Source organism: Syngnathus scovelli, chromosome 4, assembly GCF_024217435.2.
Source record: "Syngnathus scovelli strain Florida chromosome 4, RoL_Ssco_1.2, whole genome shotgun sequence".
Classification (NCBI taxonomy): domain Eukaryota; kingdom Metazoa; phylum Chordata; class Actinopteri; order Syngnathiformes; family Syngnathidae; genus Syngnathus; species Syngnathus scovelli.
The window spans coordinates 1414141-1440468 of NC_090850.1; the positions used below are offsets into that span (position 1 = coordinate 1414141).

The 26328-nt window shown below is 42.7% G+C and overlaps 1 protein-coding gene and 1 long non-coding RNA gene across 14 annotated transcripts in view; both read right to left on the reverse strand.

Moving 5' to 3' along the window:
- Nucleotides 1-26328, reverse strand: part of ano1a (anoctamin 1, calcium activated chloride channel a) — a 199174-nt gene that overhangs the window by 159244 nt on the left and 13602 nt on the right. For all 13 annotated transcript variants that reach the window (XR_011086715.1, XM_068650430.1, XM_068650431.1 and 10 more), the window contains 3 exons: nucleotides 15091-15218; nucleotides 8319-8666; nucleotides 7294-7392 (listed from right to left, as the gene is read on the reverse strand). Coding sequence is in view for 12 of the 13 variants with exons in the window: in XM_068650434.1 (XP_068506535.1) it covers nucleotides 7294-7392; nucleotides 8319-8666; nucleotides 15091-15218 (575 nt within the window). In the remaining variant the exon portion in view is untranslated. The remainder of the gene's footprint in view (nucleotides 1-7293; nucleotides 7393-8318; nucleotides 8667-15090; nucleotides 15219-26328) is intronic.
- Nucleotides 17761-25821, reverse strand: LOC137840213 (uncharacterized). The gene is made up of 2 exons (XR_011086717.1): nucleotides 23687-25821; nucleotides 17761-23579 (listed from the first exon to the last, which is right to left on the reverse strand). It is a non-coding gene; the product is annotated as an uncharacterized lncRNA (long non-coding RNA).

A 26328-nucleotide genomic window follows, 5' to 3' on the forward strand; every position in this document is an offset into this window, starting at 1 on the left:
AGCCAAAAGGCCAGGCTCATCAGGGATGGAGAGCACCCTGGTGTTGTTGTTATTATTGCCGATGTTTTATGTGTTCTGTTGTATTGTTGTATCTTCTCTAATGCTCTCTGTTACAGTGATAGCTGTTGTGAAAGCTCTGAAGGAATGGGGTCAAAATACAAAAAGTCCTGCCTAGCTACAAAAACAGATGTGCTCAAACCTCATTGAATAAAGTACATAAGCAGACAAGTATATTCACATATGAAATCAATAAAAGAAACATTTTAAGCATATAATTATACCTACACACCAAATCAATAAAGAAGACATAACTAGACATTTTTGATAAGTGGTAATGAGAAAGGTTTTTATAAACTTTATGATCTGATATATATTTCTGAGCACTTTGAAATAACAAATGTCTTTTGATATATTGCCTAAATAGCTTAATGACCCTTAAGGAACTGTGTAATGCATGCCTGATGTTTTTGTCTAAATCATGGACATTGAAAGAATGAGGTACGACAGTGTATGTCCAAGATTGGAGAAGAATGTTCACAGGAAGGTCACGTGGAGATAAAACCAGCAGATGCCAGAGAGAGCCAGCCAAGGACTCGGCCAAAGATGATCGCCAAGGCCGAAAGACGGGATGGAAGACAACAGCCCCCACACACACCAAATCGCCCATAACCAGCACCCACTCCCATGGCGAACTTGCCTCACCCCAAAGACTCATCACCCATCAATCTCGGCCCACAATGTGCAACTTAATATAAGCTGATCAAAGAACCTTGAACATTGCCTTTTCTGAATGGAGACTTTCTGCTCTTGAAAGGCCCAGCGCTGTATTGTACTTTCCTGAAAACAGAGCTTTTTAAACAAGAATTGTGATTGAACTCAACCAACCTGTGTAAGTCTAATTTGTGCTTCAGTGTCTTAGCATTTTCCTAAATCTGAAGAAATCAAACGAGCACGCAGGTAGTAAATTGGATAACAGGTGATTGGCAATGGCTTTTGCCGTGAGGCGCAGATAGCGCGCTCCCTAAATTGTGGACAAAATCCAACAGCTCAGTATAAAGATGTATTGTAAGATCTTGGGTTTTTATCAGTTGTTTACAGACCAAGTGACAAGTAAATTTGGCAAAAAAAATTGAGTAATGCTAAAAGCTGAAACTATTTTATGCATACTAGTTAGTTTTTTAAGGCAACCCACGCAGGTTCTTAGACCCAATGAAAAAGCTTGATATATGGCTTTCTGAGTCAATTTCTGACTGGCTTTGTACATTTTCCATGTTGAGCTCTGCCAAGTTGAGCTTTAAATGAAGGCACATTGTCGGGTTTGTCACTCACCAAGATCTCACTTCGGGAAAATGATTACTTTATTAAATATACCACTGAGACATTTCCATGCTTTATTTTTTGTATCGTTTAATTACTGTGACATGAAAAGATCACATTCGACATTTTCTAAAATTACTTCACACTTGGTCTTTAAGTATAGCTCAGTCATTTTTACCATTCGAGGACAGCAAAAAACTGTTGTACCAACAAACGAACATTAAGTGAAAAATGTCATTTACCGTAATTTTCGGACTATAAGTCGCGTTTTTTCCCCATAGTTTGGGTGGGGGGGGCGACTTATACTCAGGAGCGACTTATATGTGATTTTTTTCGCAAATTTTCAAAATTCAAAAATCCATGATGTAGTGAAACCGCGATAAACGAACTGCGATGTAGCAAGGGATTTTGACCTGCAAGTGACGTCAGCAGCGCAGCGGTTGTTTACATAAGGACAAAGGATTCTATCACAGGATGATGAAGATGACGAAGGGCTCCACGTTTGAAGGATTTAATGATTTGTAGTGACACAAGGTTTGAAAAACGTATTTATGTTGTAGTTATTTGATATATTTTATTTTGTGTAGCAACTTGTATATGTTTTTATCGTTACAGTTCAGTAGTTGTTGGCTCGTTGAACTCTTGTTTTGTTAAATAGCCGTTTACCTAACCCACGTGTTTCCTGGTACTTTAACGCTGCAATATAGTTGTATACTAGATCTGTGCGGCGCGCACGCGGCGTTGTTGACATAAAGGACGGGGAATTTGATCGATGGATTTAATGATTAGGAGTGACACAGATGGTTTGATAATATTGTTGTTATATGATAGTTATTTGAAATATACTTTATATATCGTTATATGGGTCTGTGGAATAATTAGAAATGCAACTTACGAGTCCGACGTCAGCGGCGCATATGTGGCGCATACGCGGCATTGTTTACATAAAGGACGATCAATGGATTTAATGAATTGGAGTGACACAGATGGTTTGATAAACATGTTATTTATGTAATACTTATTTGAATAACTCTGAATGTTACTCAGGCCCGTTGTCAGCTCCTCGTTTGTGTGTATGTCACGTTAGCATACCGTATCGTTTAGCCTGTTGTTGCTGGTTCATGTCTCTTCTTGGTGTTGGATTTTGACAAATAAATTCGCCCCAAAAGTGCGACTTATACTCCGGTGCGACTTATATATGTTTTTTTTCACTATATTGTGCATTTTATGGCTGGTGCGACTTATACTCCGGTGTGACTTATAGTCCGAAAATTACGGTAATTATTATTTGAAAAATAAAATAAAGTTTATGAGTTTGAGCATTAAATATGTTGTCTTTGTAGTGTATTCAATTGATTGATTGATTGATTGATTGATTGATTGATTGATTGATTGATTGATTGCATTTATTGATCCCGGGGGTGGGGAAATTCAGGCCCCATCAGTATCCATACCACAGAGCGGGTACGTATATATATATATATATACACACACACACACACACACACACACACACACACACACACACACATGCGCTGTGGTCTGCTGTGGTGGGGGCAGTACGGACCGGGACAGGGGGAGACTAAATAAGATGGTCAGGAGAGCGAGCTGTCCTGGGCTGACCCCTGGATTCCATTGAGGTTGTGGGTGAGAGGACGTTAATTAAACTGAAATCCATCATGGACAACACCTCTCACCCCCTCCATGACATTTTGCGGTCCCTGAGCAGCCCCTTTAGCAGCAGACTATTACACCCACGGTGTAGGAAGGAAAGATTCCGCAGGTCCTTCTTTTCCACTGCTGTCATACTCTACAACATGCATGGCGCCTGATAAAATTGTGTTTCGTCTCTACCGCTACTATTGGCACTTGTCTTTGTCCTTGTCTGTTATTTATCCTTTTCTAAATTTGGCACTTATATTCTTGCACTCTTGTACGCTGCTGTGACAAGTACATTTCCCCGCTGTGGGATGAATAAATCATCATCATCAATATATTACACACACACACACGCATACGCAGACACACGCACATGAACGCACACGCACACACACACACACACACACACACACACACACACACACACACACACACACACACACACACACACACACACACAATGTTACTTTCAATGTTTTGCGCAGAATTTTTTATGCAATCAAAGAGGCCATACAATACTAAATAAACTTTTTGGAGCTTTTAGCCATGTTAAAATCTTGAGTTCTCAGAAATAAAAACCACCCACAAAGTGATGTTTCCTTCCGTTCACTCATCTCGGAGCGTTCCCCATACCGCTCCTGCAAACTAAACAACCATGCCCAGTTTCTCACAGCAGCTATCCCTGGAACTTGAGTTGGCATGCGGCTGTTCTGATTTCGGTAAATAAATTGTAAACTTTTTCCTGTAATCAAGTACCGTAATTCCCAAACTATAAGCCGCTACTTTTTGCACAAGCTTTGAACCCTGCGGCTTGTCGTCCAGTGTGGCATATTTTTGTGATGACTAATACACTCATACACTCGTAAAAAGGCTGTGGACCGCTGTTGTGCGGGATATGTGACACGGTCACTGGGGACAAGAGTGGCGTGTTGATCGCATGTCCATCTGCCAGGCAAATAGTGCCATAAAACTGACACAAAGAAAAGACAGAACGTGATCAAGACGGACATTACTGAAGTAAGGAAGCTTTTATACATGAACCCTCATTATGGGGGACAAAAGAAATGCATATGATGCTGCTTTTAAGTTAAAGGCAGTCGATTTGGCTCAACGTAAGAACTACAGCTGCTCATGCATGCACTTTAGAAGTTTCTTCCGGTCACTAGGGGGCACTGGGCTATTGTTGATGACATCTTGTTGCGTCACCCTTTTCTTTCTTTATTTCCCGGTCACAGTCTACTCTGGAGCTATAGATGTAGCTCGCTAGTTTAATGTAACTTAACGCTTTGTGCATGAATAAGATTAGCATGAACAGACCCTCATCATGGAAAATGCTAGAAGAAATGCATAAAAGCAACAACAAAAGAGAGACTGAGAAAGTGTGTGGTGAAGTATATCTGACGTTATTCCAATCCAACACTGAGGAGGAGGACTTCAATGGTTTCAGTGCACAGGAGGAAGATGAAGACGGCTCTCAGGGACTTTTACTGGCATTTTTTTTAACCAGCCCTGTTAGTGCTGTGCTACCGTGTTGCTGCCGCGTCTCAGTGACTTTTACCGATGTTTTTTTATCCAGCCCTATTAATGCTGTGTTACTTCCGTGTTGCTGCTGTGTTACTGCCACATCACGGGCATTGTTTGGAAGAAAATTTAGGGTATGTTATTAAAACTTTGAAAATTCTTTCTGAGTATCGTCTGTCTTTGTAAATAACGCGCGGGCACATGCGGCTTTTAGTACGGTGCGGCTTATGCATGATAAAAACAAGATTTCCCCCTAATTTTTGCTGGTGAGGCTTATAATCAGGTGAGGCTTATAGTACAGAAATTATGGTATATACTTTGTAAGCAGTCATTGAACGAACCTCAAGTCTACCGATGAACGTGTAAGTACAGCGGACGTTGGGGTTTTAATGGACAAAGCATCTTACTTTCCGACTATACACAATGCAAATTTAAGAAATGGAAACTTTTTTGCTTTCTCTAGATCAGTTATGTCTAGCTACAGTCCTGGAGGATCGCTGCACTGCCTATGTTCCTTGTTTCAGCTCATCAACAAGCTCTGAAAAATCTTAACAATCCTGATTATTGTATTTGAATCAAGCGTGTTACAGCAAGGAGACATGGAAAATAGGCAGGACAGTCGTCCCTTGAGGATCAAGTTTGGACACCCCTGCTCTCGAGCAACAAAAACACGATGCAGCGTCTTCTGACCTTCCCTGACCTTCTCCAGCAACACATATCATGGAAAATCGACTTATTTGGTTTTAAAATAATTTTCTTGTGTATGTGGAGTCTCCAGGGGTGTAGAAAAGTGTAATACGGTATATCCCTCCAGGTGCTGCAGAGATAATTTTATGATCTGTTAGGGGGCCTATATGTTACTCGGTTCAGATTTCTTTCTTTTCTATTACGTATTTTTATCTATTACATCACATCCGTTGGGGCGGGACAAACCAAACAAGGTAATGGGTGTTGCCAAAGGGCAATCCGAGTAATAAACATGGCGGATTCGTAAGTCCGCCATGTTTATTACAATCCGCCATTTTTATTACTCAGAGACTTTTGTAGTCCAAACAACTCAAGGATGCCGAAGTAGAGACATCAAAATGCATCAATCCACACAACTCATTGCACCGTCCCCCAGCATCAGAGAAGATTCAAGCAGTGTTTCCACAACTGTGGGCAAAGTCCTGCAAAGGATGAGTGTTTCAGAAATCTTTCGTCAGTATAGCAAAGGATTCGCCGAAAGACTTTGTTTCATTGATGGTTCGGTTCCTTCAATCTATAGAAACGTCGGACACAGTAAAGCGGTAAACTTGAGATGACACAAAAATAAACTGTATTTCACTTTCATATTATTGCGTGTCTATGATGCACTCATTTCCATGGCATTAGTGTCAGTATTTCTGCTGATTTTAGAGCTGTGCGCTCTGTTTTCACTTCTGGTGTATTTGGGTGTATTTTGAGTAGTTGTATCAGATGAATTGCATCAAAGGTGATGTTTTATTCTTGGGGAACACAACGGGGAACACACAATGTGTTAATTGCATTCGTTAGCTTCTCGCTAACACTAGCATTAGCTTACTTCGTAGCGTGACTGCAGTGCTTGTTTACAATACGTTCATAAATATTAAGGGGATTTATTTTATTACATGTTATGTATGGTTGTATGGACAAGTCTTCTGCCGTTGATATCTTTTAATCAATCAAAACGTTTGCGGCGCAAGTAAAGGCTACCTCTGCTAAAAAAGCTAAAAATATGTTGACCGGAAAGGGAGGCGCACATCTTGCGGCCTGGGAGGTGCGAAGTATCTCATTTGCCTTTAAAGAGACCGCACCAAAACAGCTTGCTCTGAGCCGTACCTCAGAACAAGTAGAAAAGAGAGACCTGTGAAGGTATCAAAACGAGGAATTCAGACAAAAGCATCATTGTTCCACTTTATAGAGACCACAACTAAATGAGTAAAACGTAAAACGGTAGAATTTATTACCGTCATACTTGGGCTTGAGGGAAATAATGTATCTGTATTCTTTCTACATCAGATGAAAAACCTCAAATTAATTAGTTATTTAATTAATGGTGGTCAAATTCTACTGCCTGCAGTATATTAAGGGCACCACGTATTTTTTTTACATTTATAAGCATGAACTAATATTTTGTGTGCATATATTCTGAACTTAAGGCAACATTAGCAGTAAACATTCTGAATGGTTGAATGGTTAGAAGGCAAAAGAACACAAGGAAATCAGTTTCATGAATGTGGAATTGGATCTCTAGCTGCATGTTTACAAGGACTGGCCAAGATATTTGCCAGATATCTGAAGGAGAGGTGCATGTTGATGGAAAGCTATTGCCTTGGTGACTGGAGGAGCACGGCGGCCGGCCGGCATGGGGAGAGGCGCCACACTGTTTTTTGGAGTTGTGACCTTGACTGGCAAATATAAACATGAGGACCATAGAAATTAGACACCGCTTTTCTCACTCAGCTCGTACGCCAGTGTGAGCCTTGGCAGATAGAATGCAGTCCAGCGCTGTAACCCTTTTCCTGAACCCAGAGGTCCAAGAAGGGAGATCCTCCCATCTGCGGTCCCTTCTCGAGGTTTCTTATTTTTACCCATTGTTTTTTGTTTTTCCTTGCCCTCCTGGGGCTTAAGATTGGGGGATGTCGTTAATATTTGTCAACTGTGGGCATGTGAAGTCCTTCGTGATTAAGGGCTATATATGTGTAAACGTGACTTGACTTAGAAATAGACCAAACAGTGGCTTTTCTCACAGTGTAAATAAGCATTAAGCACTTAAGTATGAACTTTGTGTACCTTGTTTGTTGCCATCTTAAGCTTCATGAACTCAGCCTCTCGACACAGGACATTCCATGGGGCATGGATCTTCAGAAAACCAATTCCAGGTATCTTACACTGTTTAGATTTTCAAAGACATAAAGGCATAAACCAGTGACAGTTACATGACAGACATATGTTATTGTCCTATATCATTATTATTGTCTTCTTTTAATTTTTCAATTCTATTTTTATTTCATAAATCACATATGGTAAATATTAAATCACATATCTATATCCTTATTTTTCTGGGGTGCTTTTAGTCCTCTACACTGTGGGTAGATGTAGGTTACGTTAGGTTAAATTATCCTGTGGTGGCTGCGCAAAATTAGTAGGGGTGCATTCAGTGAAATTAATTGCGAAGTGAAGTGGCTTTGTGTCTATGCACCTCATACTGACATGAACTGCTGCATCCAAAGTTAAAAGTTAAAAAAGTGTGTTCTTCCTGTTTTTATTGAAAACAAGCTGCTGGTACTGTCTGTCGCACGGCAACAGCTTCCGCCTTCCACTCAATCTGCATGCATCAATTCATGCGCGCTCCATGGCAGGGCGTACCAATTTTCACGGGGTACCTACTTTGGCACGCACCGGCCATACTCCCTCGCGTGCTTGACAATATGCATGCCTTTGCCATGCTTCTTTATGATTTCGAGTTTTATATCGATAGTCTTAGGAGACATACTCAACTTCACTACTGTTTTTTTTACATTGCTAACGTGCCAAGACGAACGGAATGGACGAGCAAATAAGATAGGTGTGTGTGGGGGCAGGGGGGTCTGGGGCACCCGTTTGGAAGTTGAAGTTTGGTCTGTAAGTAGATGCAAAAGAATTGCAAGGCTCTGGTTCTTATCTCGAAAAGTTCATAAGTATGGGCGTTGGTAAGTAGAGCACCACTGTATTGACATCATTTTTTTTTAATACCGACCTATAATATAACTCCTGTTTAGTGTCCCTTTATTTAATTAATACACAAATTGGCACCTCATTCAAATGAGTTATCTTACCTCATCAGTCTTTTCCAATTCCAACCCGATCTCTATGAGATTTTCTTCAAACTCTTCTCGTCTGAATCGCTTGTCATTTTCATGATAGTCAGTTTGTTGCTCTTGAGCAGGAATCTCTGGGTCTTCTTTGGGCTGTAAAGGTGCACGACTGCTTCTTAAGCTCAAACTACGTCGAAGCCGGCGAATGAAGTTGTCGTCTCCAAACTTGGGTGATTTTCGACAAACATTGCCGGGTTTCTGGATGTGGTAAGCAAGCACATAGTCCACGCGCCGTTGGCCATCAGCAAAGTAAGGGCCTAACTGAGGGCACAATGGTGCTCTGTCTTCAGCATTAAGACTTTTCATTGGCTAAAGGAAAGAAAGAGAAAGAACTTGAATGATACAGGAAATAATAATTTATTCTTGGATGTTTTCTCCTGGTGGGTTAGATCTACCGTATTTTTCGGACTAAAAGTCGCTCCGGAGTACAAGTCGCATCAGCCATAAAATGCACAATAAAGAGGAAAAAAAACATATAAGTCGCACCAGAGTTTAAGTTGCATTTTGGGGGAAATTTATTTGACAAAATCCAACATAGAGAACAGACATGAACCAGCAACAACAGGCTAAACCAGGGGTGGACAAACTTTTTGACTTGCGGGCCGAATTGGCTTCTAAATTTTGACCGTGGGGGCCGAACCAGGAGCAGATGGATGTAGTGTTTGTGTGAAGTAATATAAACGACATGTAAAGGTCATTGCTTAAATGGTTTTGGCCTTTAGTAGGGAAGTAAATCATGGATATTAGAAAAACGCTTTTTGGAAAAAAATGCATTTATTAACAGCATTAAAAAAATATTTCACCGAAAAACTACTATCAGTGATTCTCATTAAATAAGACACTGTTATTATGAATAACAGTTTCCATCACTTCAGCGCCTGCAGGTCAAACTTATGAAAGATGTTTATCTAATGAGGTGAAATCACATCAGATCTACGTCATCTGATGGCGCCGCGGATGGCTGCCACGGTGAGTCGCTCTCTGTTTCTTTGTCTTATTTTGTGTGTTTTCTGTGTCTTCTGCTGTCCATCCCGGATCACTTTTACTAGAGAAGCACTGTTAAACATTGGTCAGTCTTCTTCTGGTATTTTCTCTCCTGTTCTCTCTGACTCAGACTGTTTGTCGGAGATTTTAGCCGGAGCGGCGGTGCTATACAAGCTAGCGCGACGGCGGCGACGCGGAAAACGAGTGGGAGCCCTCGTAAATCTGAGGCAGAGAGGGTTCCGTTCTGCCCTACCGTCAATTCATCTGGCGAATGTCCGCTCCCTGGCGAACAAGATGGACGAACTGCTGCTCCTCACTTCAAGGAACACGGACTTCAGCAGATCCGCCGCGCTGTGTTTTGTTGAAACGTGGCTTAGCGAACGAACCCCCCACCACACCATAGAGTTAGCTGGGTTTCGGCTAACGCGTGCAGATCGCAGCGCGGAGCTCTCCGGAAAATCAAAGGGAGGTGGTCTCTGTTTCTACATTAATGAACGTTGGTGTACCGATGTCATGGTGTTGAAAGAGTTTTGCAGCCCTCTCCTAGAAACACTTTTCATAAACTGCCGGCCGTTCTATTCACCACGGGAGTTCTCCTCGATCGTCATGGCGGCTGTTTACATCCCACCACACGCACGTGCGAGTGAAGCCACGCAGATGTTGGCTGACCAGGTGACAGACATGGAGAAACTTCTACCAAATTCACTAATCATTGTTCTGGGTGATCTTAACAGGGCGAACCTAGCACACGAACTCCCCAGATACAGACAGCACATAACGTGTCCCACCAGAGGGGCACAGACACTGGACCACTGCTACACCGTAATTAAGGATGCATACCACTCTGTGGCTCGTGCAGCTTTAGGACTCTCGGACCACTGTCTAGTTCATCTGATCCCTGCCTACAGACAGAAACTAAAAACTTCTAAGCCTGTGATGAGGACTGTCAGGAAGTGGACAGTGGAGTCAAGGCAGGACCTCCAAGCCTGCTTTGACTGCACCAATTGGAGTGTTTTTGAAGCTGCAAATTCAGACTTGCATGAACTCACTGACACTGTCACATCATACATCAGTTTTTGTGAGGATCTGTGTGTGCAGACTAAGACCTTCTGCACGTACAACAACAACAAACCTTGGTTTACACCGAACCTTAGGAGGCTGCGCAAAGTCAAGGAGGAGGCCTACAGGAGCGGCGACCGGGACCTGTTCAAGCAGACCAGAAACACACTGAACCGAGAGGTCAGGAAAGCCAGGAGGTGTTACGGGGAGAGCCTGGAGAGACACCTCTCTGCCAATCCTGATCCCTCAACAGTGTGGAAAGGCCTGCAGAGCATCACGGGCTTCAAGAAGCGAACCCCGCGTCCTGTGGAGAGCCCAAGGCTCGCTGACCAGCTAAACAGGTTCTACTGCAGGTTTGATCGGTCCTCCCACACAACGGGACCTCCTGCAGCACAATCCACACAATCCACATACTCACCTCCCCCCACAACTGCTCTGTCCACACCTCCATCACCGTGGTCACCGACTCTCTCTCTTGCAGAGGCCGCGCCCGCACTCCAGATTCGCGAGGAGGAAGTGCGCCAGATGTTCCGGAGACAAAAGATCAGGAAGACACCGGGCCCAGACGGTCACCTTCCTGCTTGAAAGTCTGCGCTGAGCAGCTGGCGCCCACCTTTGCACGGATCTTCAACCATTCCCTGGAGCTGTGTGAGGTGCCCTCGTGCTTCAAGAGCTCCACCATCGTTCCAGTGGCCAAGAAGCCCGCCATCACAGGTCTGAATGACTTTAGACCTGTTGCACTGACATCTGTGGTCATGAAATCTTTCGAGAGGTTAGTACTGAACCACCTGAAGGATGTCACGGGCCCCCTGCTGGACCCCCTCCAGTTTGCCTACCGGGCAAACAGGTCGGCGGATGATGCGGTCAACATGGAACTGCACTACATCCTGCAACACCTGGACACCCCAGGAAAGTACGCCAGGATCCTGTTTGTGGACTTCAGCTCGGCGTTCAACACCATCGCTCCTGACATCCTCCAACAGAAGCTCATCCAGCTCGCGGTGCCTGCCTCCACCTGTCAGTGGATCACCAGCTTCCTGACCAACAGGAGACAGCGTGTGAGGCTGGGGAGCATCACATCTGACACCCTGACCACCAACACTGGAGCCCCTCAGGGATGCGTCCTCTCCCCACTGCTCTTCTCCCTCTACACCAACGATTTCTCCGCAAGTGACTCTTCCGTGAAGCTCCTGAAGTATGCAGACGACACCACTCTCATCGGACTGATCCAGAACGGTGATGAGACTGCGTACAGACAGGAGGTGGAGCGGCTGGTCCACTGGTGCAGCCAAAACCACCTGGACCTGAACCCGCTCAAGACCGTGGAGATGACAGTGGACTTCAGGCGAGGCCCTTCACCACTTTCACCCCTCACTATCCGTAGTCATACTATTCTCTCATCAGACACCTTCAAGTTCCTGGGAACCACAATCTCTCGGGACCTGAAATGGACCGGCCACATAGACTCTGTCCGGAAGAAGGCCCAGCAGAGGCTGTACTTCCTGAGACAGCTCAAGAAGTTCAACCTGCCGCGGGAGCTGCTGAAGACCTTCTACACTGCCATCATCCAGTCTGTCCTCTGCACCTCCATCACTGTCTGGTTTGGATCGGCCAAGACAAGCACAGACTGCAACGGACAATAAGGACTGCAGAAAAGATAATTGGAATCAACCTCCCATCTATCCAAGACTTGTACCTGTCCAGGACCAGGAAACGTGCAAGTAACATCTCAACAGACCCTTCGCACCCAGGTTGCAGCCTGTTTGAACTACTCCCCTCCGGACGCCGTTATAGAGCTCTGTACACTAAAACCAGCAGACACAGAGACAGCTTCTTCCCCCAGGCTGTCGCTCTGATGAACTCACACCACTCTTAGAGTCTCAGAGTCATTACTGTGCAATAACATCCCGCTTGCCACACCTTTTTTGTCTACACTGTTTGTACTATGTGTCCTCTCTGCATCCATTGCAGCCTGGTCATCCTAGAAGAGGGACCCTCCCATCTGTGGTCTCTTCTCAAGGTTTCTCATTTCCCCTAGCTGGAGTTTTGAGTTTTTCCCTGCCCTCTTGGGAGTTTAAGATCAGGGGGTGTTTGAGAATATCTTTCGTTCTTCACATGTCCTGAGTGTTGTTGTTAGTCACCTAAATGTTGAACAGAGGCTGTGATTTACCGAAGTCAAATTCCTTGTTTGGCACGCTCAAACATGGCGAATAAAAAACTCTTGAATCTTGAATCTTGAATCTTGAAATGGCAAACATTCTGACCGAATACATCATCTTGAAGAATCAGTGAAACAATACATCTAAATAAAGTACTAATATAGAAATTACTAATACAGAAATCAAAAAGGCAACACGGTGACAGATTTACTGAAAATCAGAGCAGAGTTTTAACTCACAAACACCTGGTGACAGAGGTGAGGAAACGGGAAACACTTCCTTAACATCGGCCTTAAAAACTTTAAAAGTTAAGATTAGTCGAAAATAGATGGTGCATCATAAACTTGCCCCTGTACTTGACTTTTGATCCGCAGTTTGTTGGTGAAAAAAGTTTTGCTGAGTCTTCAAATTAGCTGTCAACCTCTCCACTGTAGCCGCTTGTTCAAGTATTGACTCCTAGCATAGTTAGCATGCTCCGTATCAAAGTGACGGCTAATATTGTACTCCTTGCAACCGTTTCTTGGCATATCAGACATAACAGAATTGATCGAAAAAATACTTTGTCAACTCTTTTTTAAACACTCGGCTATCAGTGTCCACCTTTCTTTTGCCTGGGCCACTCATTTTGATGGAGGGATTCCAGGGGAAGGTTTGTGGGTGGCTTTGGCGTAAAACTGTATCTGAAAGCTCAGTGCGCGAATTACGAGAACGCTGACGTCACAGCCCACACTCGAAATTTGGCACTGATAGAAATAGAGCGCGGAGTGCACCAGGTCCGTACTACTGAGTACGTACATGCACTTGTGAGTGTGCACCGCGCTTTCTGACGCGGCTTCCGGGAGTAAATGCACGGGCGGGCGTTTCTCTATCTACTGGGGAAATGCAGTCATTGAAGGGAAAATGACCCAAAACAATGTATAATACAATAATACAATGTATTCAGGTTTAGCGGGCCGGATTAAACGGCCCCGCGGGCCGTAGTTTGCCCATGTCTGGGCTAAACGATACGGTATGCAAACGTGACAAACACAAACGAGGAGCTGAGAACGGGCCTGACGTAACATTAACAGTTATCCAAATACAGTCAAACCTCGGTTTTCGAACGTCCCAGTTCTCGAACAAATCGGAATTCGAACGAAAAATTCGAGATTTTTTTTTGCTTCGGTTGTCGAACAAAATTCGGAGGTGGAACCTCGCGAGATGAGCCGAAAGGACCTGAGAAAACCCGACCGCGCGGCCCGGATGCAGACTGACTCCGTTCGTTATTGTATTTTTGTTACTTTGAGGATTGTATTAACCCCTTATCATGCCTCCAAAGAAAGCAAGTGGGAGCAGTAAAGCCATCCTAAAACACAAAGACGCTCTTAAAGAAATGCGACAGTGAGGGCCCGGCGCGCTGCGGTTGCACTATCGGACAAAATTAAGCTCCCTGCGCACTGAGGTCCACTTAAATTTTGGAAAGTACATCAAGACTTTAAAAAATTTTCTAAATTTCAGCGACAGCTCTGTCACAATAATGCGACCAGAGCGGTGCAGTTGCGCGGTCGTGCGTTCAGCGGTGCGCTGCAGTTGCACGATCGGACAAAAATGCACAAATGAAAAAGTGCTTAACAAAGGCGTTTTTTTTGTTGTTGTCTTAGAACGGATTAAAATTTTCTCCATTATTTGTAATGGAACAAATAGATTCGGAATTCCACCGATTCACTTCTCGAACCGCCCTCTGGAACGGATTGTGGTCGAAAACCGAGGTTTGACTGTAACTATAACATAAATAACACCTTTGTCAAACCATCTGTGTCACTCCAAATCATTAAATCCATCGATCGAATTCTTCGTCCTTTGTGTAAACGCCGCGTGTGCACCGTGCCGCTGACGTCGTCAGTTGCAGTTCAAATTAGCGAGTAATCCCTCGCTACGTCACGGTTCGTTTATCACGGTTTCACTACATCGCAGATTTTTGAATTTTTAAAATTTGTGAATAATTTCACATATAAGTCGCCCCCCACCCAAACTATGAAAAAAAAAAAGTGATTTATACTCCGAAAAATACGGTAATTGTATTGCTATATAATTATGTTATTCAATATCATTCCACATCATTCAAAATCAATTATTCCACAAGTTTTCATTCAGCCTCTCAGCCTTCATACGCAATTTCTCCAGAAATTGCATTCTCTCGTTAATCCAGAGTACTCCTTGGCATCAAATCATAGTTACTCACAAATATGCACTTGTGTCATCAGTCTAGCCTCCGCATTCCTTTCTTAATTGAGTGGCTTATCAACTTTATCCTTGTATAGTTTTCTAGAACGCTGCACGCCACCTTTGGTCTACTGTTTTATTGTATTCTAGTGTTGGTTTTTGATGACTATCAAATGGGAAGAAAGACATTTTTTTGCAACTGACGTTTTTTTATAATTTAATCCACTTTATGTAGTTCCCATAACTACCACTTAATGTACATTTGTCACCATTCTAAACACCACTGTATAAATTCCTATTTGCATAAAAAGACAGATGCCGTTTCTTACTATGGAGTTGTCATTCCATGCCTTGGTGTTGTCCATTTCAAGGTTCTTCTCCCAAGGAACTGGCGAATAGTTCTCACTCCTTCGCATATTGCAGAGCTCCTCACCTTTGGTCCTCAGTGTGGGAGAACCTTAGAAAAGCACAAAGAGAAGAATCGAAAATCACTATGTATTCCAAAAATAGTGAAATGAACCATTTCAGTTTTTTCCAGTTCAGGCTGCCGAGAGAAAGGTACAGAGAGAAGAATTTAAAATCACTGTGTTCTAAAAATAGTGAAATGAACCATTTCAGTTCATTCCAAGTTCAGGCAGCCAAAAGAGTAAAAGGCTTTTGTTCTGCTTTCAAGGTTATTGCTACAAACTGAGAGATAACGGCATACAGACACACAGACATGCAAAACACAAATTATTTAACATAAAATTGTCACGTGCCCGTGCCACATGCCACTCAGACAGCAATTTTCCCTCAGCCACGCCCCTGTCATCACCGTAATAACCTGCTCTTTCTTCTTAACTTCTGTATTTCAACCCTGCCCGCGAGTTTCTCCCAGTCTATTAATGGCCGTCTGTTTCTGCACCTGCTGTTCCTGTTCCGTCGTGCATTCCCTTGGTCTCATGTGTAGGCTCACGGTCAGTACCCATTTCATGTATCTGTTCCTGGTCCGAGTGGTCTTCTGTTCCCTGCCCACTGTCCGTGAGCCTCTGTCTCGCCTGCGTCTCTGTTCTCCTACACCACTTTTTAGTGGCAGGTGGTGGAAAGCCCTCTCTGGGTCGGGGGTGAGATCCTGCCCCAAGTGGAGTTCAAGTATCTTGGGGTCTTGTTCACAAGCGAGGGCAGGATGGAGCGCAAGATCGACGGGCAGATCGGTGCAGCGTCTGCTGTGATGCAGACTCTGTACCGGTCCGTTGTGGTGAAGAGATTTACGGGTCGATCTACGCTCCTACCATCACCTATGGTCACAAGCTATGGGTTGTGACCTAAATAGCAAGATCCCAGATACAAGCGGCCAAAATGAGTTTCATCCGCAGGGTGTTCAGGCTCTCCCTTAGAGATTGGGTGAGGCTCGGGCATCCGGGAGGGACTCGGAGTCGAGCCACTGCTCCTCCACATTGACAGGAGCCAGATGAGGTGGCTCAGGCATCTCATCGGGATGCCTCCTGGACCCCTCCCCAGGGAGGTGTTCCGGGCATGTCCCTCCGGCAGGAGAACCCAGGGACAACCCAAGATGCGCTTGAGAGACTATGTTTCTCGGCTGGCCTGGGAACGCCTTGGGATCCCCCAGGATGAGCTGGACAAAGTGGCTGGGGAGAGGGAAGTCTGGGCGTCCCTACTGAACAAGCTGGAAACTAAGCTGGACAAGGCAAATGTGGATTTCTGCCGATTTCTTCCCAAAAGGATGGCAACTGGAGGTAGGTTGAGTGAAACTCATGTGGTACTACTGATATTTACAAATATCAAGCACAAAATTGCTCTACTGAAACAGGATAAGAATCTAAGAGAATCGAAGGTTTACATCAACAAAAATATCAACAAGGAAAACGTCAAAATTGCATGGGGAGCTCACCAACTGAATAAGCAAGGAAAAATACAAGAGCACTGTAAAATTTACATAAAGCCGAATGGATCATCCCCAGAAAACAGCGCTGATCAAAACAATGGATGAACTAGATACGCAAATAGAGACAAATGTGGATACTACTTGGAAGATCAATTTAACAGGAGTTAAATGCCAACTTTGAAAAATACAGGACATTATTTAGACATTGGACAAACCTCTCAACGTCACTGCAATATCAAAAACGTGGATCAAAGAAAATACAGAGTCAACGATTTTCCACCTTGATGTACCGTATTTTTCTGACTATAAGTCGCGTTTTTTTCATAGTTTGGGTGGGAGGGCGACTTATACTGAGGAGCGACTTATTTGTGAATTTTTTCATAAATTTTCAAAATAAAAAAAACAAAACAAGTGAAACCGCGATAAACGAACCGCGATGTAGCAAGGGATTACTGTAATTTGAATTTCAAGTGACGTCAGCAGCGCGGCGCGGCTGTTGTTAACATAAATGACAAAGGTTCAATCATGGGATGACGAAGATTTGTTGAGTTTGAAGAATTTAATGATTTGGAGTGACACAGAAGGTTTGAAAAACTATTATGGCTTTTACGCACGCCCGGTCCTACTCTACGGAGCTCTCTTTCACCTTCGTGGATGGAAGTCGGGGGCCGGCGCTCGGCCGGGTGGCTGTCCGGGGACAGTGGATGGGGTTCGGACATGGCTTCTACGCACGCCCGGTCCTATTCTATGGAGCTCTCTTCCACCTCCGTGGCTGGAATTGCCACCTCCGGGGATGGAAGTCCACGCCGCCACACGCCTGGAAGTCCACGCCGGTGCTTGGGGCCGTGTGGCGGTGAACTATTTATGTTATAGTTATTTGATATATTCTATTTCGTGTAGCAGGGCGGCTCACAGTTAGGAGGGTGCGGGTTCGATTCCACCTCCGGCCCTCCCTGTGCGGAGTTTGCATGTTCTCCCCGAGCCCGCGTGGGTTTTCTCCGGGCACTCCGGTTTCCTCCCACATCCCAAAAACATGCTTGGTAGGCCGATTGATCACTCCAAATTGTCCCTAGGTGTGAGTGCGAGTGTGAATGGTTGTTTGTCAAAGTCAAAGTCAAAGTCAAAGTCAGCTTTATTGTCAATTTCTCCACATGCCAAAGACACACAAAGAAACCGAAATTTCGTTCCCCCCTATCCCACGGTGACAAGACATGGCTCACAACAGACAAACAAGTAAACAAGTATAACAAAAGCGTGCTGAATAAATAATGAATAAATAACACAACAATAAATAAATAAATAAATAAATAAATAAATAGGAGGAGCAGAAAAAGAAAGGAGCAAGTGCGCGTACAGCAGACATTCCCGAAAGTAGCGCAACAGTGCCGCACGCTGTGTCTCTGTGTGCCCTGCGATTGGCTGGCAACCGGTTCAGGGTGTCCCCCGCCTACTGCCCGATGACGGCTGGGATAGGCTCCAGCACGCCCGCGACCCCCGTGGGGACTAAGCGGTTCAGAAAATGGATGGATGGATGGATATTTCGTGTAGCAACTTGTATATGTTTTTATCGGTACAGTTCAGTAGATGTTGGCTCGTTGAACTCTTGTTTTGTTGAATAAAGAGCCGTTTACCAAATCCACGTCTTTCCTTGTACTTTGTTAACGCTACAATATAGTGTGTGGAGTAACAACGAGGCTGACGTTAAGGCGCACGCTCGGCGTTGTTGACAAAGGACGAGGAATTTGATCGATGGATTTAATGATTTGGAGTGACACAGATGGTTTGATAATATTATTGCTTATATAATAATTATTTAATATATAATTTATATATCGTTATATGGGCCTATGGAATATTTTGAAGTGCACGCGCCGTCAGCGGCGCGCACCCATTGTTGACATAAAGGACGATCGATGGATTTAATGAATTGGAGTGACAGATGGTTTTATAAATGTGTTATTTATGTAATAGTTTTTTGAATAACTCTGAATGTTACGTCAGGCCCGTTCTCAGCTCTTCGTTTGTGTTTATGCCACGATAGCATACCTATCGTTTAGCCTGTTGTTGCTCGTTCATGTCTGTTCTTGGTGTTGGATTTTGTCGAATAAATTTCCCCCAAAATGCGACTTATACTCCGGAGCGACTTATATATGTTTTTTTCACGTTATTGTTCATTTTATGGCTAATGCGACCTATATTCCGAAGCGACTTTTAGTCCGAAAAATACGGTATATAAATAAGCTCACAGATGCAGAAGCAACAAAACAGGTGGTGGAGTCAAAATCTATATTGAAAACATTGTTTTTGAAACACTACAGAATATATCAATGGTGATTGAAAATGTATGTGAATTTGTGACAGTCGAAATCAGCCTTTTTCTATCTGTGACTATGAAAACAAATGGCACACACACCCTACAGAGGTTCTGTATTGAAGAAAAAAAATCAAAAGCCAAACTGTGGACTGAGACAAAATAACCTTGGGCTTAGAAAATTGTTGATATTTGAACACCTACAAATAAGCAGTAGCTACACGCTACCAGTGGCTGGTGTCAAATATTGGAACAGAAATCTATTGTATTATGTCTACAATACAGACAGGTGCCTGTGCTGATGATGTGTTCAAATATTAGTATAAAACTCTTCAACACTGTTGTCAAATGGTGATACCGAAATACATAAACAATAATGTGGAATTGCTGAGCGTATATTACATAAATGAGAGGGAGTTGCAGTCTTGAGGGCGCACTGGGAGCAGATCTCCTAGTGGCAGTAACAGGCACTCTATCATAAAATATGAATCTCCTAAGCTGGCTTTTCAGTGCAAACGATCAGACACCTGTAAAATAAGCCGAAAGGAACAATGTCTGGCGCCCTTGGAAACGAGGGACTTCCAGTCTTGGAAAGCATTCTGCGGGCTGAGAGCAGAGAGGCCAAATCAGACATGGGCAAAGTACAGCCCGTGGGCCACACCCGGCCCATGGGGCCGTTTAATCCGGCCCGCCAAACCTGAATGAATTGTATTATTAAATTGTTTTCTGGGTAATTTTCCCTGCAATGGCTGCGTTTCCCCAGTGGATGGGGAAATGCCCGCCCACGCATTTACTCCCGGAAGCTGTGTCAGAAAGCTCAATGCACACTCACAAGTGCGTGAACATACTTAGTAGTACGGACCCGGCGCACTCCGCGCTCTATTTTTATCAGTGCCGAATTTCGAGTGTGGGCTGTGACGTTAGCATTCTCGTAATTCGCGCGCTGATCTTTCAGATACAGTTTTACGCTAAAGTCACCCACAAACCTTCCCCTGGAATCCTTCCATTAAAATGAGTGGCCCGAGGAAAAGAAAGTGTATTTAAAAAGAGTGGACAACAAAATATTATTTCGCTGAAGTCCGATCAATGCCAGTTTATCTGATATGCCAAGAAATGGTTGCAGCATTCAAGTCATCACTTTGCTAAGAAGTATGCTAACTACACTAGCAGTCAACACATGAACAGGTGGCTACAGCGGAGAGGTTGACAGCTAATTTGAAGACTCAGCAAAACTTTTTTTACCGACAAACTGCGGATCAAAAGTCAAGTTCAGAGGCAAGTTTTTGATGCAACACCTGTTTTTGACTGATCTTAACTATGTTTTTAAGGCCGACTTTAAGGAAGTGTTCCCCGTTTCCTCACCTCTGTCACCAGGTGTTTGTGAGTTAAAGCTCTGGTCTGATTTTCAGATATCCATCACCGTGGTGCCGTTTTGATTTCTTTATTACTTTGTTTAGATGTATTCTTTCACTCAATCTTCAAGATTATGTATTTGTTTAGAATGTTTGCCGTTTGATGTGATTTCGCCTCATAAGATAATCAGAATCAGAATGAGCTTCATTGGCCAAGTTTGTGCATGCCAAACAAGGAATTTGACTCCGGTTGATCTCAGATCTGACCTGCAGGCGTTGAAGTAATGGAAACTTTTATTCATAATAACAATGTCGTATTTAATGAGAATCAGCGATAGTAGTTTTTTGGTGGAATGTGTTTTTTAATGCTGTTAATGAATGCATTTGTTTCCAAAACCCTTTTTTGAATATCCATGCTTTACTACCAACTAATGGCCAAAACCTTTTATGCAATGACCTTTACATGTTGTTTATATTACTCCACACAAACACTACATCCATCTGCTCCTGATTCGGCCCCCCGGTCAAAATTTAGAACCCAATTCGGCCCGCAAGTCAAAAAGTATGCCCACCCCTGGGCCAGATGATGGCAACGCTCCGTCTTGATATCTCTGAACTCTATAAACAAGCTACTGGAGAACAGCCAGAGAGAACATTCGCTGTGTGATCGGTTGGCAGGTGTCGCCTGTTGCTGAGGACGATGCCTTCGGGATTGTAACTCTAACTCTCTCGAAATTCATTAAACTGTCACTGTTGAATTCAAATCAAACTGTTAAAACATATTATAACTAAATCAACTTGGCATTGCTGTATTCAAAACAAATTGATATCAATTGTTATACAAACGTCTCGTTTTATGCTGTATTCAACTCATATTCAAACTTTCACTTTATTTGTTATTGCATATATTATCCTGCTAAAATTTCTGTTTTCTTTTGTTTCTGTCGTTCCATGATTGTGGTAGTATTATAAGTAGTACTGTAGTAATGTAGATTGTGTGTCAGGCAGTGAAACCTTGGTTGTAATCGTGACGGGACTAGATAAGCAGAATTGGTTCAACCCGATTCCCTTTTCAACAAGCCATGTAAAACAAAATGTGAAATAAAGTTGTAATAAGTGTGTTGTACTTGACTATACAATCAAAATCAAACAATTTCAGTTTTTAAAAAACATACAAAATCTTTTGAGACTAATCACTACTGTCTCTTGAGGCAATGACATCATAGGTCAATGTCTCAAGGTAAAAGCAAATATGATTGATTTCACATTTTTTTCCACAAATCTATACTACTGGCCAGACCTCACATGGGTCTTTCATTGTGTGAAGATCTCATTTGTTCAGTGTTGCGGAGGGTGATGGAGCCTATGCCAGTTGACATCCCAGTTGAAATATTAAAATAGCATGATACAGCTCCTTTAATGTTGCAACAAATATGCCTTTTTTAACTTGAAAAAAATTTGATAGTTTTGGCGATGCTAGGATTCTGCCCAACACCAGAGATATTTATTTGCATCATGATCAAATTTCTTCCAACACATCACAAGCTTGCCACTATTGCCTTTGTTATTGAAAATTAAATTTTACAGGGACTCATACAGAGGTTTGTACCTTTAATGCAACAGTGCTTTCACCCTTTTTGTAACTATTTTTCAACCACCACAAACTCCACAGATCTTCCAGGAATGTAAAAAATTAAGCACTGTCAGCGAATGAATTGACGGACAATGGGTCTGGTTACCATCAAAAACATTTACCGTAATTTCCGGACTATAAGTCGCGCTTTTTTTCATAGTTTGGGTGGGGGGGCGACTTATACTCAGGAGCGACTTATATATGTTTTATTTCACAAATTTTTACTTGAGCATTAAGACATCACTTACTTACAAGTATAGTTGACCACTTCCCATGTTATTTTTAGTATAGTTGATCACTTCACATGCTTTTATATCTTTATCTTGAACATATTCAAAACATAAAAAATAGAGAAAACATCAAATAAAGCAATTAACACTTTAAAGCACCATATCCAAGTCTACTGTCTGCTGTATGTACACTTGCTCTATTTTTGCTCCTCTTATATTTATTATTATTATTTATTATTATTTGGCCCGTTCTCAGCTCTTTGTTTGTGTTTGTCACGTTGGCATACCTATCGTTTAGCCTGTTGTTGCTATTTAATGAATTGGAGTGACACCGATGGTTTTATAAACATCTTATTCATGTAATAGTTGTCCTTAATCACTCTATATGTTACGTCAGGCCCGTTCTCAGCTCTTTGTTTGTATTTGTCACGTTAGCATACCTATCGTTTAGCCTGTTGTTGCTATTGTTTAGCCTGTTGTTGCTCGTTCATGACTGTTTTTGGTGTGGGATTTTGTCGAATAAATTGCCCCCCAAAATGCGACTTATACTCCGGAGCGACTTATATATGTTTTTTTCACTTTTTGGGGCATTTTATGGCTGGTGCGACTTATCATCCGGAGCGACTTATAGTCCGGAAAATACGGTAAGTGTGGTTGTTGCGCTTTGAAACATGTTTCCGGCAAGTTCTTTTCGTCACTTAACCCATTAACGTTCCAGTGTACCCCATCTGGGACAGTTGCTATGTATAGAACTAACTAGAGCATTTGCATCGCCACCAGGCGACTTGAGTCATGAGGTTTTTAGATCAATATTGGATGAGTTTATTAATTTGTTGTGTCATTAAGTACACAATACATTTGCATGGAACCAGTTTTATATTTTAATATTATTTAACAATTAATTAAGTAAATGTGGCCTATTTTTGTAGACAGACAGTCAGGGTTAAAATGCCAGGGCAGGTCTAGTTTACCATGTTTGGCGGCTTGTGTTGCTTAATGTTCGTGCTGGGGCATGTTTGTGAATTTGGTAGACTGCACTAGGCTTTTATAGGCATTTGATCATGTTATATTGCACCTACACTGGCGCTTCAGGCAATTTGGTAATCAAAAGTAGGCAAAATTATGGATTAGCTAAAAGCAAGGTCAAGGTGTAGTTCAATTGGTGTAATGCAATTAGTTGATTTGATGGAGGCACAGGTAGACAAATTCTGAGCTCGCTAAAGAATATTACTAAGACTGTTTTTTTTTTTAAATGTATGGAATCTCACTAAAATACAACCAATTCTATCCACTAATGAAGCAGAGATTATCGTTCAGCATTTGTATACATCTCACCTCGGCCACTGTAAGCACTGCTCCCCGATCTTCCCATCTCTGGGATAAAAATCCTGCAGCTAGTACAAAATGCTGCATCAAGACAAGGAAAAGAAAGTTTTATTGTATTGTTCTGATACTGGCCAACTTGCACGCGTCCCAATACACTTGCTTAGTGACTTAAAGGTTTTGTTACTTACTCATAAAATATTGCATTACTTAGCTGAGCACATTTCCATTTAGCCAATATCCATCCAAAACCTATGTTTGCAACACGCAAAAGGTTTTTGGGAGACTACGAAAATAAAAAAAAATAAAAAGGTTGAAAAACATTTTCTATTCCGATTCCACTACTCTGAAATGATCCGTTGAGTAAATTAGAGCAGCTACTGCAGTAGAAATATTTAAATATTGACTTAATACTTACTTTTACACTTTAGCATTTAGTTAACTACATGCTGGTTGCTGTTTTAGTACTGCTTTCCTTCTCTCCACCCCACTCCTCTCCCACATGAAGCGGGACGACCAAACCTGAGGCTGTCGACGTATGGATCCAGCACCTACTTAACAAAACAAGATCTGAGGTGGAACACCTTCCCGAAGGAGTTGCTATGAAGAATCAATACTGGTACTTCATTTTATTTTTATTTTATTTATTTTTTTAGACAGGACAGTACCAGTTTGATGAACACTAAAGATATAGACATATATACAAACATCCCAGTGTAAAACCAGTCGGAATTAGCCGAAGCTAAATTTCATCCATTGTCCTCGTGACATAGAACATAGACAGGACAGACAGACAAATAGACATTAGACATTACATTAACTCAGCCTGACAGAGCAGACATACAGATATACAGACTAATACATTATAAGGAGATAAAAAAACAAAAACATAGTATAAAAGGTTATATCTACACTGTGGAAAAACTATTCTAACCGTGCCAGCAGACTATTTACTAAAAGTGATTACAAGTTTGTGAGCTTTTTAGCCACTGTTTCAGTCACCTTTTAAAAACATCAAAAGAAGGGATCTCTCTAATTGAGGCAGGGAGTAGATTCCAGTATTGAGTACGCTCTTACCAAAAGTAGTTCTTCTATATTCAGTTTCACAATCACCTCTGGATGTTGACCTAGTACTGCGTACGCAGTCTTTTTTATGGATGAATTCCATAAGAGGAGGAGCCAGGCCATTTAAACACTTATATATTAAGCATGCATTTTTGAAGTTCCTAAAGTTTTCAAGTTTTCACCTCATTGAATGGACTCTTAGGCTGTGTTCGCTACCACTGTATAGCACCATGTGATAAATATTACCAACTCCGCATCTATTGTAGCTTGGTCATCATGGAAGAGGGATTCTTCCACCTCTGGTTCCTATCAAGGTTTAAGCTTTTGTTCCCAAATTAGTTTTTTCTTTGTCCATTCTGGAAGTTTAGTTCACAGGATGTTTTTAATCTTTGTCAACTGTAGGTCTTTGAAGCTCTCTCAGAGCGATATGAATAAACTTGCATTATACAAGGGTGTTAAGGGGAAGAAAACTCAGCATTTTATTTCGTTTATCTATCTAGCTACTTTTGACATGTTTGTTGAATAGGCTGAAATGGTGGTAACAGCTGAAATGTTTTCAGCTTCCACAAAATTTGTACAGATCCTGGAGCAATGTATACAATGAGGAAATGGCAGTGGGTGGACTGTAGCAAAATGGGGCTGCGGCACTCATTGCTAGAGATGCACCGATCCGATATCTGGATCGGATATCGGCCCCGATATCAACAAAATAGATGGATTGGGTATCGGAAAATGCAGCCGATCTGTGAGCCGATCCTTTCCTTAATCTATTGGGACACGGGCTACATCATACGTCAGCAGCACGTGTGCTGCATGCCACGAGACTTTTCTAAACAAATGCAAACATGGAGCGAACGAAAGAGTCAGCTGTGTGGAGGTACTTTAAACTGAACACGCCAACTAGCTCGACGGCAGTTTGTAATGTCTGCAAAGCTAATGTTGCCAGGGGTGGTAGTAGTACTGCCAGTTATAGTACTACCAATTTAATTAAGCATCTCCAGAAACACCACGCAACGGAGCACCAGGAGTTCCAGCAGTTGAGCAGATGAAAGTGAGCGGGAGGTGGACCGACACAGCAGTTAACGTTAGCAGATGCACTGCAAAGACGGGAGAAATTCCCAGGCAATAGCGCAAATGCTATGAGAATTACTGAGAAAGTGCTGGAATTCATGGTTTTGGATGGACAACAGATGAGTGTTGTTGAAAACGAGGGCTCCCGACGTTTACTTGAGCACCTGGAGCCACGGTACAATTTGCCATCGCGCAATAATAGACCGCACTGTCAGAAATGTATGAGAAAGTGTGCGAACACTTGTCACAAGAATTAAGAGATGTAGATGCCATGAGCTTCACAACTGATATCTGGAGCTCGGAGGTGTGCCCCATGTCTATGTTGAGTTTAACTGTGCACTTGTTAGACAGGAATCTCACCCCTCGCAGTGCCGTGCTGCAGGCTAAAAACTTCCCCGGAGCACACAACGGTGACACAATTTCGACTGCCATTAAGGCAATGCTTGATAAGTGGAATATTCCGCTCAACAAAGTGCATGTCATTCTCAGGGACAATGCCAGCAATATGAAAAAGGCCATTGAAAAGATGGGAGTGTGCAGCTTAGGCTGTTTCGCTCACACACTACAGCTCGTTGTTAACGAGGGGCTACTGTCTCAGCGAAGTGTGAGCGATGCGATTGCAAACGGCTGACAGATTGTGAAACATTTCAAACATTCTCCACTTGCTTATTCACGGCTATATGACGTCCAACTCCAG